At 34.8% G+C, this 17,195-nt stretch overlaps 1 protein-coding gene across 1 annotated transcript in view; it reads right to left on the reverse strand.

Moving 5' to 3' along the window:
* LOC150107787 (E3 ubiquitin-protein ligase RNF10) overlaps nucleotides 1-17,195 on the reverse strand; it is a 280,258-nt gene that overhangs the window by 126,138 nt on the left and 136,925 nt on the right. The window contains exon 9 of the mRNA XM_090392188.1: nucleotides 13,527-13,604. Within this exon, the coding sequence (XP_090248314.1) occupies nucleotides 13,527-13,604 (78 nt within the window). The remainder of the gene's footprint in view (nucleotides 1-13,526; nucleotides 13,605-17,195) is intronic.

The raw sequence follows: 17,195 nt of genomic DNA on the forward strand, positions 1-17,195 counted from the left end.
TGAATTTACTATAGTAGTGTTTGCTATAGCGAGAGTCAACTGTATAATGTATCTGGTTAAACAAATATTAATATAGCTAAAGTTATTTTACATTATTTAAGGGCAAAAATAATCTGAAATTATTATTTTAGATCTAATTAAGACTGAACATGTCTCATTTAGCATTTGCCTTCAAACTTAAAGAAATGAATTCATAATTTAATTTGTATGCTACATGCACAATCTCCACACCAGCAAAATGTAAAAATCATCATCAGAGAAAGATTATATGATTACTAACTTCCTAACAATTTTCCTCCAAATTAATCTGTTATCTCTCAGAACTCCAATATTGTCATATCTTATATTTTGGTCTTCTCTTCTGGGTCTTTTTCCTACCAATGCAACAAAAGCACTTGTCCCATGTTTGTTAATGTTTACTCCCATTCTGTTAAGTAACCATATACTGTTCACATATTCTTAGCTGCTAACAGCAACAAGTCCTTTCCTAATATCTTTGTTTTTAATATAATTCTGTCACTGATGCAATCTGTTCACTCCCCTATCTTTCTCAGAGCTATCAGTCATCTTCTATTTTCATTCATGTATTTTATTCCTAACCTAGCTCTAGAACCCATAGATTGCAATTGGCTTGAACAGCAGTTTAGTGCTTTGACTAATTTCTCTCTGGAATATTCCATACATATTTATTCAGCTGATCTCCTACAATACCAGCTTTGCTAATTCTCTTGTCTATTTTTATATTCAATCTGCCATATTCACTAAAAATTACACCTAAATAGCTGAAACGTTTTACTTGTTCGACAGGATTGTTCTCCATTGTGGATGTAGTTGATGTTTTCAATGTTCCTGTTTTCCATCTTTTTATTGCTGATTGCCATGGCAAATTTATTACAGCAGATATTCAATTTAGTTAGGAACTCCTACATACTTATTTAGGAGTATAACAAATATATATTATATATATATAATATTTATTTGTTATATATAAAATATATATATAACAAAGTAGAGCTGAGATTACCTGTTTATTCTGATATCAGTTTAATATAACACATGCTCCCAGCCTCTCTTGGCAAACACTTCCTCGGCCTACAAAAAAAAAAAAAAAAAGCCAGGTATTCTCCTCTGCTCAAGATGCTACTTTTCACCCATCCAGCTGCTAACTCTAAAGATCCTAAATCTGTCCATTCTTAGAATACTACTCACATTTGGAGTGGTGCACCATTCCAAATGTGAACAATATTTTTATTTCATCTACCATCTCAGACACAAGTTTTTATCATTTGTGTCTGTTCAGACACAAATGAAATCTACCATTTGTGTCTGTTCTACAGGTATTGTCATAGAAAATGTTCCAATCATTAAGCATCCATCATTCCTCCACTTTCTGCTGGATCAGTTAAAACACAAGCAGCGACAGCTGAACATTCCTTTTCAGTCCAACCACAAACACACCGAACCTGCTCTTCCTCTTTTATTCTATTTATCTCTGTCCTCTGAAACAGCCTTCCTCATGGAGTTCTCCAAAATGTCAATAAATTTCTTCTTTTCCAATCCTCACCTCACACAATGCACTGATGTGCATAAGTTCTTCTACCTCTCATGTACTGGACTGATAAAAGACGTTAGTACCATGTAGGCTATAACGTTTAATTATTTTTTATATATTTTTTACGTAAACCAGAAACCCTGCTCTAGAAACCAAATATAAAACTTAAATACAGTGTACTGCTCTGACTCTGTAAATGTCCTTTATACCTAGACTTGTCATAATTTTTTTTTTTTTTTTTAAATCAAACTGGGACATTTTTGAGAGTTTGCTCAAAACAGAAAGTAATGTCTTCTACACTAAGTACTTATGATTCAAAAGGCAAAATAACGGAGTGGTTAACAAAAAACAACATTTCGTAGTAATAATTTTTAATTACTCTTAACTGAACATAACTTATTATTAAAAAGTTATTAATATTTATCACTAGGTGAACTTTCTTTAAAAATTCTTTGTTATTTTTAATCGCGTCGAAAAATTCATTACAATTTAGTTCACTATTAAGTTTGCAGCGCAATACAGCTTTTACTGTTGATTCAGCCATTCTACCTTTCTTCAGATCATATGTTATTCATTAATGAGAATATCCTTTCAACAGGTGAAGATGTGCCTGGCAGGCTGAAAATGTATTCTATAATTTGGACAAGATTGGGCAATGAAATGTTCTTTTCTTTGAAATGACTGAATAGTTGTATCCATTTTTCTTCGTAACTTGTATTTTTCAAAATGTCATAGTTTGCCAACCAAAAAGCTTTTGCAATCACCACTTCATCAAACAGTTCATCCATGTTTATTGCATTATTTGCAAGAGTTTCATCAATTTTTTCACATGAAGCTTCAATTTCCGACCAAGTTAATTCATTGTTGTTTATCCAAGTAAAAGATTCTGCTCCACCAAAACTGTTTTCCCAAAGCTCAATGTAAGAAAGACATCAGTCATAAAATTTTGTAAACTCTTGTAGTATTGTATTAATATTTCTATTATTTTGCAGTATTCTAAAAATTTTTTTTGCTTCTTGAGGTATAAATTTATTATCACGCCTTTCCTCAAGATTTTTTAATTTTCTAAGTTCAATGATAATATCTGTTGCACTCGCTTTTGTACTTTCCATAATCAAGATAGAGTTGTTAAACAATTTGAATTGCCCGTGCACAAACGACAAATACATTTCACCACAATCATTATCAAAGAACTATTTTATCATCACCGGACAGTGTTCTTGTGAAATAAAATATGATTTCAGTCGCTCATAGATTTCAAGTATTCTGTCAATAGCTGGAAGTAGCACAAGAAAACGGGTGTTGCCATGTTGAAGAACCTTTTTATACTCTACATCTACAAATTCACAGAACGCTTTTAGTTGAGTGACTTGAACTGTATAAATGTGGAAATATTTATAAATTTTGACTACTAAAGATTCTATTTCAATAGGTAGAAATAGAAGACTGTTGTTTTTCCTCTTTTGCTTCAACTGCAGTTCGAAGACAGTTGTGAACAATGTGAGCACCGCAACCAATGCCCACAATATTTCTTCCTAGTTCCTTCTTCAATTGACTGTAAATATTGTTTTCTCCTCTCTGTTTTACACCCCCAAAATTGGTATTGCAGTTATCTCCACAAAATCCGATAATTTTTTTTTTGTTATAGCATGAGTTTTCATAACTGACATTAAATGGTTTGTCAGTATTTCTGCAGTTTCACTGGGAACTGATTGAAAATCTAAAAGTTTAACTTTTACTCCACAATCTGGTGCAAAATACCGCACAACACATGGCACAGTTTTAATTTCTTTCCTGTTGGAAGAATCAACTAATATCGTCACAAAATTTGTTTTGTTTAAATCTTCACAAAGTTGCTGAAACAACAGTGGCTCAATCACATTAACAATGACAGCTTTACATTTTGTTCTATCCAGTCTAAACTTTGTTTCAAAAAGCTTTGATATCAATTTAGATGAATAATCGGCAGACTTAAAGCTGAGATTGTGAATAGCAACATGAAATGCAAAAGTTGCTTCTTTAGCAGCTATTAAAAATTCTTTGTCACTTGGCTTGGCCCCTTTAAAACATGACTATCTTTGAGGAAGTTCCTGCCACTGCTAGACTAGCCTTATGTTTCACACATGTCAAGTGATTTTTTTTATGTCCGAATGCCCACTGTTCACATTTCACTTTGTCAATATGACCACAAACGTTTTTTCAAAAATGGATAATCCTTTTTTAATTCATCCATAAACACACAATTTCTTTTTGGCATTTTGGGGTTAAATTAATTTAATGAAGTAAAAAAAATCACAACATGCCGAAAAGAAACACCGACTCGCAATCCAAACTCAACTAAGATTGCGCATGCTCAACAATGACTTACGACGCAGTGTACAGGCCAGAGTCAAAGTGGGATATTCGTGTTGCCTAATCGCCATTTTTCAAGGCTGCACTTTTTGTACTGTGTGTATATTCTGCACTTTTAAATATTTACCAAATAATTGAGACAAACTGGTGGGATGCCGGGACCATACCTTCAAACTGGGACATATGGTAAGCCTATTTATGCCCTATATAACTACAGTGTATTGAATAACTGTTCTTCTTGAACTGGTTATTTATTTTTCTTCATTCTATAAAATTTAAATGCAGATTATATTCCCATGGTTTCTCAACTTTGTCTTAAAGTAAAAATCCAATCCAAGCATCTTCTATTTGGGGTGAATCCAGCTTGTTCCCCAAGCTTCTCTTCCTTCCAAAATTTTTTGAAGCTTCTTTTCAAACATACTTGTATAAATCTTAATGGGAATAGTGAGAACTAGGTTAATTCTTCTATAATTCTCACATTCAGTATCATTTCCCTTTCTTATAGATGATTATTATTAGAGTTATACTCCAATCATTCAGCATTCAAACCTTTGACTAAGTCTTTCATAACTACTGTAAAACTTAACTCAATATTTGGGAATTTCTGGTCGAATATATTTTCCAGCTCCTTGTCTACATTTGAAGCTTATGATGAATTTTTCTATCTCAATATTAAATATATATTATTATTATTATTACGTAACACTTCCAAGGAGTCCAAAGACTCATCGAGGGAGGGCACCTACTATACAACTCTCCATCTCCACCACTCAATCCATCAGCTACATCTAACTGCAACTACACCAACACCATCTACCACCCACCATCACCACTAGTATTTCCAGACACAAACATCCATGCCTACGACGGGATTCGAACTGGCAGCCTTTTGGCTGGAGAGCAGATATGCTAACCACTTGGCCAACCAGGCCGGCAATATCTTTATCATTACGAGCATTTCCATGGAGTCTTAAATAATTGTGGAGATAACTTATAACTTAACTTATAACTTAAAAACTTATAACTTGAAGCAGGCAAAATAGCTGTAATTATAATACTTATAACTTATTTTTTAACAGTATTAACAACACCAAATGAACTATTTTATATTAAAAAAAAGATGTTTATTAACTTGCTTACAGTTTGCTGAATTTCAAATCAGCATTTGACTTAGGCAACCTATTCCATTCATTCACCACTCTCCAAGCAAAAAATCCAATCCTTACATCCTTGCAAACCACATTCTTACCCAACTTTCAGGGATGACCTCTTGTTCTGCTCCATCTAGTCAAGTACTCAAACATTTCCCCTGCATCAGTCCTGTAAAATCCATTAAGTAATTTAAATGTTTCTATCATATCCCCCCCTCCACTTTTTTTGCTTATATCAATTAACTTTTGCAATTCAAAAATCCTCAATCTATGCTATAGATAGTGTCAAAATAAATTCCACACTCAGTTCTTGAATCAACATGCAATATAGCTTTATCAGCAAAACCTGAAGTCAATTTAACCATGTTTTATTCCATTCAAACAAAGATATATCAATTTCAGCTTAATCAAGTTTAATTTCGATGTCAAGCACATTAATGCCAACTGTCAACAAAATATCTATTCATTGATAGGCAACTGAAAATTTCCTATTTAATATATTTCTCTTTTCTTTTTTTTTCTTTTAATGGCAGCTGTCAGTTATGACTGAAAACTTAACTAAATTTTCACTGCAGTAAATATTTTGGGTTTTAGCCAAGTTATGAGGCAAGGTTAGGCTTAAGAGGTATAGTTTGCTGCTAATAACAAAACCAATATAAAGAAAGATGTAAATCACAGTGAAACATAAAAACAAATAATTTATTTTTAACTTATTAATATCTCATAAAGCATTTCCAGGGTGAGGAAGAAGTACAATATAAATTTGAATAAATGGATTATAAAAATTTGCAGTAAGAATGGAAAATCTTGTATATGTAGTTTCACTTGTTCTAGGTTGCCAGCTATAGCACTATTGGAACTTAAAATGATTCAATAAAATAATAAAACGTGTGTATACATACATCAACATATAATATGTATAATACCAAATCAAAACTTCCCAATGAAGAAACTGTAATTAAAATTTAATTACTTAGTGTTAAAACTAGCATACATGAATGCATATAGATATAATTCACTATAGTAACTGCATACTCTTTATAATTTGGTGTATTGAAATTTCTATTCTTCTTTCATCTCGTAAAAGATGTTTAATAAGGCATAAAATGAAACATCTGAAATTTATTTTAACTTATAATAAATTTAGTTTAATCCTTTATCCAAGTGTGAGCAAACAAAGTTTGTGCCTGAAAGTATCTTCAGGACTGGGGTAAGGTGGTACAACACCAGGGCAACTCGTTGCAAAGGTGGAGCAAGCTACCAACACTCCTGTCTCAGTATCTCATATAATGCAAAACACATCTCCTTGCGGATATGTCTAATGTTATGCTGCATTAAGGCAAGGCTCCCACTGAAGAGACCTCAATAGAGGTTGAAACTAGTCTGGGTAGTGGCCCTTGCCTTAATGCATAACATTAGACATATCCGCAAGGAGATGTGTTTTGCATTATATGAGATACTGAGACAGGAGTGTTGGTAGCTTGCTCCACCTTTGCAACGAGTTGCCCTGGTGTTGTACCACCTTACCCCAGTCCTGAAGATACTTTCAGGCGCAAACTTTGTTTGCTCACACTTGGATAAAGGATTAAACTAAATTTATTATACCCTAACCAAGTGAAAAATAAACTTTCAACATTATTTTAACTTAATTTTACCGTGGTTTATGTATTTCTATGTAGTGATGAATATCAAGGAGGTTTCATTATGCAATAGGAAAAAAAAACGTGAGCCATTTGACTTGCTATTATATTATATAACACGAACCAAAATATCATTCTGATATAACAGTTCATGACATCACAAACAATGATTCTGATATATGTACATTTTATCCTATTCTAAATGTAATCAAAATAATAATGAAATTTGCAATACAGAGACAAGTGATATACAATCTGAATGAATTCATATGTCTTTATAATATACTATTGCATTTATAATTTATATTGTGTTAATAAAAATCCCATTCATTATTACTGAGTATTGCATAGCAAAGAAGATGATGTCTTAATTTATGCTCAATGAATTTTACAAGCTGATAAATCTTGTTTTTTTCTTTTCCTTTCTTAGGACTATGACATGGTGTTTTTCTTTTCTTCATTGCAAACACTTATTACCAATAAACAGTAACACACCACAATGATGTTAGTACTTACTGGAACAACATTTATTATAGTTATAACAAAATAATGCAATAAAAACATGTAATGAGGCTTAGTTGCTGGTTTATGTTCATAATTAAATCTAATCCAATGGAATAAATACAGAACAGAGAAATAAAGAGAACAGGTTAATTATTCTTATTTTGGACCAAAGACTAGAGACCACAGATACGAGAGTCCTGAGAAAGATTAGAGGCGTGAACAGATGGCATCAATGGCAATATCATATTAAAAACGAGGATATTAGGAAAGAACTTGACATTGCCAGCATCTAGGAATGCGTTAGCAGAGCTAATCTCAGGTAGTATGGTCACTTAAACAGAATGGGCGAAGAAAGATTAGCAAAACAAGTGTTTTCTGCCAGGTTGGCAGCAAAACAACCCAGAGGAAGACCAAGATATAGGTGGATTTATATGGTACCAAGTGCCTTAGATGATAGAAATATAAGATCTGATAATGTTGGAGTCTTGACAAGTAACAGACTGATTTGGAGGAAAATTGTAAATAGGAAGTTAGTAATGATGTAATTTTTTTCATGTAGTACTATCATATCGTGCACACCCCTTGTGGGTACATGGCAGGAATTTGATGATGATGATTAATTATTCCAATATTATGTCTCTTTCACAGAGACATCTTCAGGAATACAATATTAAAATTGCAATAACACACACACATAACAATAAGTGGAAGAAACCTGACTATTTTGAGCCTAAAGTCCTATGAAGAGCAACCGAATTGGTTAGCCTTAGATGTTAGGCACGAGGCCTAAGAATTAAAGTTTTCTTGGGAAGTTTATAAAACAAAAATATTTATTCAGATTAGGCTGGTTTTAGATTAGGTTGGAAAACTCAAGAAATACATCTTCCACCACAGCTACGGTCTAGCTAACCATGCCTTGGATATCTTGCACATGATCATATGAAAAAAACTACTGGATGAGAATTAAACTCAGGTGTTTCCAACCAAAGGGCTTTGTCTATACCAACTGAGCTACGGAGCTCTAGCTTCATCACAGCAAATACAAACGTGACTCTTTTTGGAATCTGAAGCAGATTAAAAAAAAAAGAGACTAATCTAAATATGGTTGTGTTCTCAATATATGACACTTTAATTTTTAGGTCTCCCATCCAACAATTAAAGCTAGCCAACATCACCCATACAGGACAACTCTTATAGACTGTAGGCTCAAAGTAGTCCAATTTCTTCTACTTATTACTGTGTGTTATTACAATTTTAATATTTCATTCCTGAAGATGTCTCTGTGCTGTATTTATTCCATTAAATTTAATTATGATTGCTAGAAAAAATGCTGACTCTTAAAACCACAGAACAATAACCTGTTTCCTTCATTAAGATGCCAACTCCCATATTCAAGACAAATGTAAAGGAGCTACTCCAAAAAAAAAAATTGTACAATGGTGCCTGATTACTGTAATACATGATTAATTGGGATGGGAGCAGCTATTTATCCATGGCATACATTAAAAAAATCTTTATGGTAAGAGAATTTCACAATTGGTATGCAATGGATAAACAGTTGCTCCCATCCCCATTCCAAAACACCAATAAAATCATCTAAATGTTGCTATTATGACATAGTATATTAGATGATATTTAATAAAGAATATACCAAAAAAATGTGACTTTTTTCCAAGAAAAAGTTAAAGTGTAAACAACACTGACTTAAAAAAAATCCTTGAAATAAAATTAACAAAACAAATTCAAATAAAAAATCTTTTGAAACCTGCTAACATATATACGAAGGTGGTTCTGAAAAGTTCTTGGCCTAACAATGAAAAAATGAATTTATAATGTCAAAATTATTTTTATTTTCAACACAATCTCCCTTAAGACTAATACATTTATTCCAGTGATGCTCCAGCGCCATTATTCGGTCCCTGTAGTGGTTCTCAGCAAGGTCTGCAAAATACCCCTCTACAGCTGCAATCACCTCTTAATTTGAAGAAAAACGCTGACCAGCAAGGAAGAGTTTGTTTTGGGAAGAGACAGAAGTCAGAGGGAGCCAAATCTGGGGAAAAGGGCAGATGTTCGAACAATTCATAGTACAGATACCTTAATTTTCCCATTGGCAAAACACCTTTGTGGGCTGGGAGCAACTATTTATCCATGGCATACATTAAAAAATTGGGATGAAAATCATCTTTCATCAGGACAAGGTGTATTGTCCTGATGAAAAATGATTTTTTTTCTTCTGTAAACCGGGTTTTTTCTTACAAATTTTTTTGTTCCCTGTCTATTATTCCGAAAGATCAGAATAATATTCCTCGATTATTGTTTTACCCATTTCAAGATAATTAATAAACAAAATGGCTTTAGCATCCCAAAACACCGATGCCATGACCTTTCCTGCTGATGGAACTGACTTTGTCTTCTTTGGCAATGAACAACCAGCTTCTGTCCACTGTTTTGACTGCTGTTTGGATTCTGTATGTAATGGTGGATCCAATTCTCATCCATAGTAATAAATTGATGCACAAAATCAGTTTTATTCTTGTTAAAATGCTCCAAGCACTGTTCAGAGATTTTCATGCGAGTGCATTTTTGATCTGCTGTGAGCAAGTGCGGCACCCATCTTGCGCAAAGCTTTTTTCATTTGGAATTCTTCATGCAAAACAATCCTTCTCCACTTGGGCATGAAGTTGAAAGAGCAGTTAAGCAGCTCAACAGCAATAAGGCCCCAGGTGCAGATGAAATCCCAGCAGAGTTAATTAAGGCCACAGGAGATGGAGGGATAAGAGTGTTTCATAGATCGATTACAAGGATATGGACAGGATCATGGCCTAGAGACTGGAAGAAGTCAGTTTTCATACCACTACACAAGAAAGGTGATATGAAGGCATGCAAGAATTATAGAACTATTAGTTTGATATCTCATGCAAGCAAAATTTTATTAAAGATCATGCTAAATAGGATTGAGGCCAAAGTTGAGGCAGAGATGCCCGAGGAACAAGCAGGTTTTAGGAAAGGTAGGGGCACCAGAGATCAGATCCTTTGCCTTAGACAGATCATAGAAAAATATAAAGAATTCAGACTCCCTCTGGTAATGTGTTTCTTAGACTACTCTAAAGCACCTGTCTAAAATCTGGAGGGATGGATCTATCTCCATGGGAACAAAGTTGAGGATTTTGGATGCAGTTGTTTTTCCAACAGCAACTTATGGATACGAGACTTGGAACCTAAAGAAGTCAGATAAGAAATGGATATCTGCTTTTGAGATGTGGTGTTACAGAAGGCTGTTGAGGATATCATACACTGAAAGGCGTACAAATGAATGGGTGTTAGAAAAGATTAGTAGAACTTTAAGGCTCCTTAAGGATATTGACGGAAGAAAATTAAAATATTTTGGACACATAGAAAGGATGGAAGGAGGACTTCTCAGAACAGTAATAGAAGGTAAAGTTCCTGGAAAAAGAGGCAGGGGTAGACCATCAATGAGATGGATGGATGGCGAGTGTGGAGTGACTGATCTTCAGAGAGTTGAGGCTGCCAGAAGGGCAAACAACAGGACTACATGGCGAGGCCTAGTGTGGAACATCATCAAGCATCGGAGTGACCATACGGCATCTGTAGATGTCCAGCGAACACAGACAGACATGCAAAATATATCTTGCACGTTCTTTTGAAATGCCTATAGTCTCAGCAATTTCATGCACTTTGACTCACCAGTCATTCAATACCATATCGTGCATTGATCAATGATTACTGGTGTTGTTGTCCTTCGTGTGGATCATCTTCAAGGCTGGTATAGCCATGTTTAAACTCGGCAGCCCATTTCTTAATTGTCAAAAACGAAGGAGAAGAGTGCCTATAAACTTTTATGAATTTCTTTGGTGTTAAACCTTCTTTTACAAAGAATTTTATAACCGCACGATACTCAATTTTATCCATTTCGAGGGATACAGACAACACTTTGGCTTCCAACAGCTGCATAAAACAAACTACTTGATAGAATGACTTGCAATTTCACAAGGATGCTTATGAAAGATGTACCAACTTAGGAAAAAAATCTTCCCGATAATGTTGCCATCTATGGTTGAGGCTGAGAACTTTTCTGACCACCCTTGTGTGTGTGTGTATACAGTAAAACCCTTTTACATTCCCGCAATTTACGTTTTCCTGCCATTACGTCATTTTCCGTTGGTCCCGTCTTAAGGCTTATTCTTACGATATATTGTTTTCACACCATTAACAACTTGATGCGGATGTTATTTCTCGTGATTTGTGGTTTTTTGTTGGGTGGCAACACTGATTTTTGAATTGATTTCTGCTCCCAGATGGCATTGCTTTCAGCCGTAGTTTCGTTTCCGCAATCATGGTGGCTTGCAGCAGCGATATAGTGATGAGCGACGATAACTGTGATTTTTCAATCACAGTATGAATTGATATTGTGAAGTTTTCATATCAGTAATTTTAAACTGTCAGTATCTCGTGGCACCCGTAATGTGTTGATGTGATTTCACATTCACAGTGCTGTATTGAAATCGTGAACAAGGATCATAAACAAATTGTGAAATCACATTCACACTTCTACTGAGTAACAGTTGTTATTCGTGAATATTAGATATCAGTGAATAAACCACAGCTCGTGAAATATTGTTTCACTAGCTTTCAGTGTTGGTGTTCATAGTCGCAATTCAGAAGCATGTGGTATATTGAAGAATTTCTACTACATAATTTAGCATGTGATAGTTACTTTCAGGTTGCGGTGGTGAATGAACCATGTTAGTAACATGAAGAAAAAAGACAGAAAATGTATTTCGGTAGAAGAAAAGATGGCAATTCTGTGATGTGTAGACTGGCATGCCGGAACACGTGTGCAATTAGCAAAAAATCTTGGACTCTTGGACTCTCCGTGTCCACTTTGAACACGATAGTAAAAAACAGCTCAAGCACTGAACTCAATGCAAAGCAATCTGGTGCTATGTTAAAAAAAATGAAAATATATCAGGACATCGACATACGATGAATTGAATAAACTTGTGGCGGAGTGTTTTGTTTCTACAAGAGCGTCGAGCATTCCAGTCGATGGTACTATACTTCAAGCGAAAGCCCTTGAATTTGCTGCAAGGGTGGGGATTAATGGTTTTACTGCGTCAAATGGATGGACTGATTGTTTCAAGACTCGTCACAATATTGTGTATAATCAAGTGTGTGGAGAAAGCAATAGTGTTGCAGGGGAAACTGTAAACCTGGAAACACGAACTAAAGACTATTATTCAGGACTACGAACTGAAAAATATTTTCAATGTTGATGAATTTGGGCTCTTTTATAACATTCTGCAAGTAAAACATTGTGTTTTAAAGGAGAGAAGTGTCACAGTGGAATACTCAGCAAGCAGAGGGCAACTGTTTTGCTCATGATCAATGCTGATGGATCAGAAAAATTACCTCCACTGGTAATTAGTAAATTTAAAAAGCCAAGGTGTTTTAAGAATGTGAAAAATCTGCCTACTAAGTATGATGCCAACAGCACTGCATGGATGACCAGCAGCATCTTCACATCCACCATGCATGCCCGGGATGCTAAAATGGGGGCAAATCACCGCAAAATACTACTACTGCTAGACAAATATCCTGCACACCCCGATGATCTGCAGAAGCATTAGATTAGTGTTCTTCCCCCTAATTGTACAAGTGAGCTTCAGCCATTAGATCTGGGCATCATCCATGCATTTAAATGGAAATATAGAAAAATGCTTGTTGAAAAAGCTGTGTTTATGCATGATAATGGTATGGACCCAAATCAAATGACCATATCAATCCTTGATGCTATGCATTATGTGGCCAAAGCATGGTTGCATGTTACTCCTGAAACCATATCCAACTGATTCCGGAAGGCAGGAGTTACGTTTGTGGAAGAAGAAGATATGTCAGAGCCCAACAACTGGTATGTGATGGATGAGTCTTCCTCATTTCAAGACTATGTTGATGCTGATGTGATCACATCAATTTTACCAAGTGTAGAAGACATCCTTTCCAACCACCTTGGTGAAGAAGAAGAGGAAGAAGTGGTTGAAGACTGTGATCGAGAAGCTACCGTCCCTACTAGTAAAGAAGCAATGGAAGTTATCTCTGTTTTGACACGGTATATTGCAAGTGCATCAGGAGACGATGGGGCATTTAATGCCTTATATAGTGTGGAGAGGTAGGTGGAACTTATAAGAGTGCAGAAAAAGCAAAAACAATCAACAATTAAGGATTTTTTTAATAGATAAATATAAGTAATTGTAAATTCATTTATTTTCAGTTATTAGATTTTGTGATCTAGTATGTAGAGTAACATACCAGCAGCAAGTTGTCTTTTAGCCTTTTTTTAATGTTTTTTACATTTCCTGCTATTGACACTTTTTTCCCATCAGTCCCCTGAAAAGTGTAAAAAAGGGGTTTTACTGTATACATATCACAAAACAAAATCATCCATCACTTTTCAGAAATAAAAAAGTATCTAAGTCATCATCTCAAATTCTCCTCAGATGGGTGTACGGAATCTTATGATACTACTATATGAAAAGTTAAATCATTACTAACTTCCCATCGACAATTTTCCTCAAAATTAAGCTGTTATCTCTCAACATTCCAATATTATTAGATCTTATATGTCTGTCTTCTAAGACACTTTAATTGTATCAATCCACCTAGATTTTGGTCTTCCTCTAGGTTTTTTTCCTAATGTTATATTGAGTCATTGCTTTTACTTTTCTTTAATTTATATTTTATGTTGTTTACTTAAATCTATCCTTTCTTACCTAAAACCTTATACACTCAAAATCCTACTGGCTACTCTATTGTTAAATATTTATCGTTTGTGATTTATTCTCTTTATTCACTTACTTTAATCTTATTCTTATATCTAGGATTGTTTCCTCTTCGGATACTGGCAAATTTATATTTTTGCTACGCCAGCCAGTATCCTATAACAGAAAAGATCCTTGCTCAGGGAGACAATACTAGAGTCTGAAGATTACTTACATAATATCTTATTTAAACTGCCGTATAGATTTAGATTATTGCAGTCGTGACCTAAATCTATTATTATATTCACTCTCTAAATCCTTCCCGCCAAAATAGGTTCTATTTTTATAAGTGGTAAGTTGGAATCGTAATCAGGCATGACTCAGATTCAGGTAAATATGACATGTTTATTGGAATATCTAAAATACAATACAAAATTCATACACTCAATTATGCTCAATACTAAATAAAACTCGAATTAAGAGGTTAACACTTTCTAAATTAATTAAATCTTATAAAGCATGCTAAACACAGTAACTGCATATTGGGATAGATAGCAAATGATATGAAGTTAAGCTAAATACCTTTCAGTAGTATTACTTGCAAGAGAAAACTAACAAACATTCTAATGTTACTGAGATACTAAATTCTACCATTCTTATTGCATCAAGTTAATTCTATCACATACAAAATTACAAAAGATCTCTTCCAAACAATTCTTCTTACTCTCAAAGGAGGTTAACTTTCTAAATAGAGACTGTCCACAGAGTTCTTTAGAATACAGTTCTTAATTTCACATTCGTAAACAATCTTCTCTCTTCTAATGAACTTTCACACAAAATTAGAGTAATTGCACCTTAACGAGCTTTTTCCGCATTGTTCTGCACCATGTGTATGTCTGGATACTTCTCATCTATTGGCTGTCCATACGCCAATGTAGGGATTACGCTATCTTCACTCCTTCTGCCGAAAACAGATTCAAATCTTTGCGTTTCAGGAACAACTCGATGGGACTTTTCAGTGACGGCTTGATTCTGCTAGGACTGGAATTTTTACTTTCAGCTTTGCATAGAATCCTACTTCATTTTAAGAATGCTCGCAGTCCGACATCTTATCACACACTTCACCCCCCCTGCGAAACTGCCTGCTAACTTCTGAACCACCAAAACAGGAAAATGTTATGACCAGAGAGTCTTCCGATACGGGCTCAACCCCTTATATTCTTCTATAGAGCGTCCTCTTTTCTCAGTTCCCTTTTTGCACACGGCCCTTATCTTTTCACCCCTTTGGGTTCATCCTTCGCATTTACGATGCTGTTATACTTGGATTCACAAAATACATGGCAACGTAATTTTCTGAGTAAGCTATAGCCGCTAGTGTTACGCTGTACATGTGTAGTTTTATGCCTTCCAGGAATTATTACTTAGCAACTTTTTAGATGACTCACAGTAAATTTTACATAGCTTAAGTGAGGCTAAAATTTAAATCAGATCATCTCTCTTTTTTGACATACTTAAAAATGAAATCTTAATATAATCACATCAGCTTATATATAAGGCACTTGAAATAAAGAATACAAATTTTACATAAAGTGAAGAAGTTTCACTTTTAATTACAGCTGATGTGCAGGTATTTCTCTTTGTCAGCAAGTTTTATATGTAAGATTCCAAATGAATGATTTCTTTCCAAGATTCCTTCATTTAGGATCTAACACTGCCGTCTTGGCAAAGAACACTTGTTTAGTTAATCTCTCCTCTCCCATTCTGTTTAAGTGGCCATACCACCTGAGATTAGCTATGGTACCACATACCTGAATGCTACAATGTCAAGTTCTTTCCTATTTTTAATACGATACTGCCATTCCATATAAATTTATTCAGTTGACTTCCTACCATTCCAGCTTTGCTATGTACACAGATATATAAATATATAAATATATGTATATATATATATATTCCAGATGGCATTCCCAATGAGTGTTTGTTTTCGTCACCTGTTTCATTTAGCAATCTTTCAAAGTAATTAAGAAAAGGGTGATCAGTATGAGCAATTTTAATTATGGTAGTATAGTACCAAAAAGAATGAATCTGAGTTTTTAAGGTATAACTACCTTAAGGTGTATGTAACAGAGCCCACACATGGATTGTGGGCCTTGGATTTGATTATCTCATCAGAAGATATTATTGCAAACAAAGTGTCATGTCTTCCTCCAGTTAGTGAAAGTGAACATGAAGTGAGAAAGAGTTATATGTGGAACCATAAGGCAGGTGATTATGGCAAACTAAGGAGGTAGCATGCAGCAATATCATGAAATGAGAAATTGAATGGGAAAGAAATCAATGCTGCTTGGTCTCTACACAGGAATTATCTGGCAAAGGCAGTGTATTTCAATGGTCAGGATACTAAAATATAGGTGAAAACTAGATGGCTGAAGAGGTGAAACGTGCAATCTGGAAGAAAAAATGAGTGGAGATAAAGAATGGAAAGATGGCAAAATTGTTCAGCTTCATAAAGGAGGTGGCAAACTAAGGCATCACACTATAGACCAATCTGCTTGCCTGGAGTTGTGGTCAAGGTGTTGGAGAAGCTAGTGAGGACAAGGATTCAGAACTGGGTGGACAGCAGTAGAATTCTCTTTAATGGACAGCATGGGTTTGCTAAAGGAATATCATGTTTTAGCAATCTGCTCACTTATTATAACAAGGTGACGAATACATTGGACAGGGAGGATTCATATACAGTAGTATATTTATATTTTGCAAAGGCTTTCGACAGACTGCCACATAGCAAGCTAGTAGTTAAATCTCCAATCCAGTCCACTTACATAGTAAGTGCACTGGATTGGAGATTGGCTCTGATAGGTATCAACAGGTTGTGCATGGGGGAGTGATATCCCAGAAGAGAAAAATCACTAGTAGCATGCCCCAGGGATCTGTTTTGATGCTATTGTTGTTTAATTTGTATGTAAATAACATTGGAAAGGGCTTAAATATACAGCTGTTTGCAGATGATGCAAAGTTGGGGAGAGATGTAAGTAGAGCAAATGTAGCATTGCAAGAGGACCTAAATAGACTGTAGGAATGGGCAAGTATGTGGGGATATCAGTTTAATGTTGCAAATTGTAAGGTTTTAAAATCTGGTAAACAAAGATGGGATGCAGAGTATAGGATTGGTGGAGATATCTGAGCAGGGGGGAGATGAAAGGCTTAGGGATTGTGGTGG

This window comes from Typopeltis vanoorti, chromosome 4 (genome assembly GCF_054136105.1).
Source record: "Typopeltis vanoorti isolate ZY-2024b chromosome 4, IOZ_Tvanoo_1.0, whole genome shotgun sequence".
Taxonomy (NCBI): Eukaryota; Metazoa; Arthropoda; class Arachnida; order Uropygi; family Thelyphonidae; genus Typopeltis; species Typopeltis vanoorti.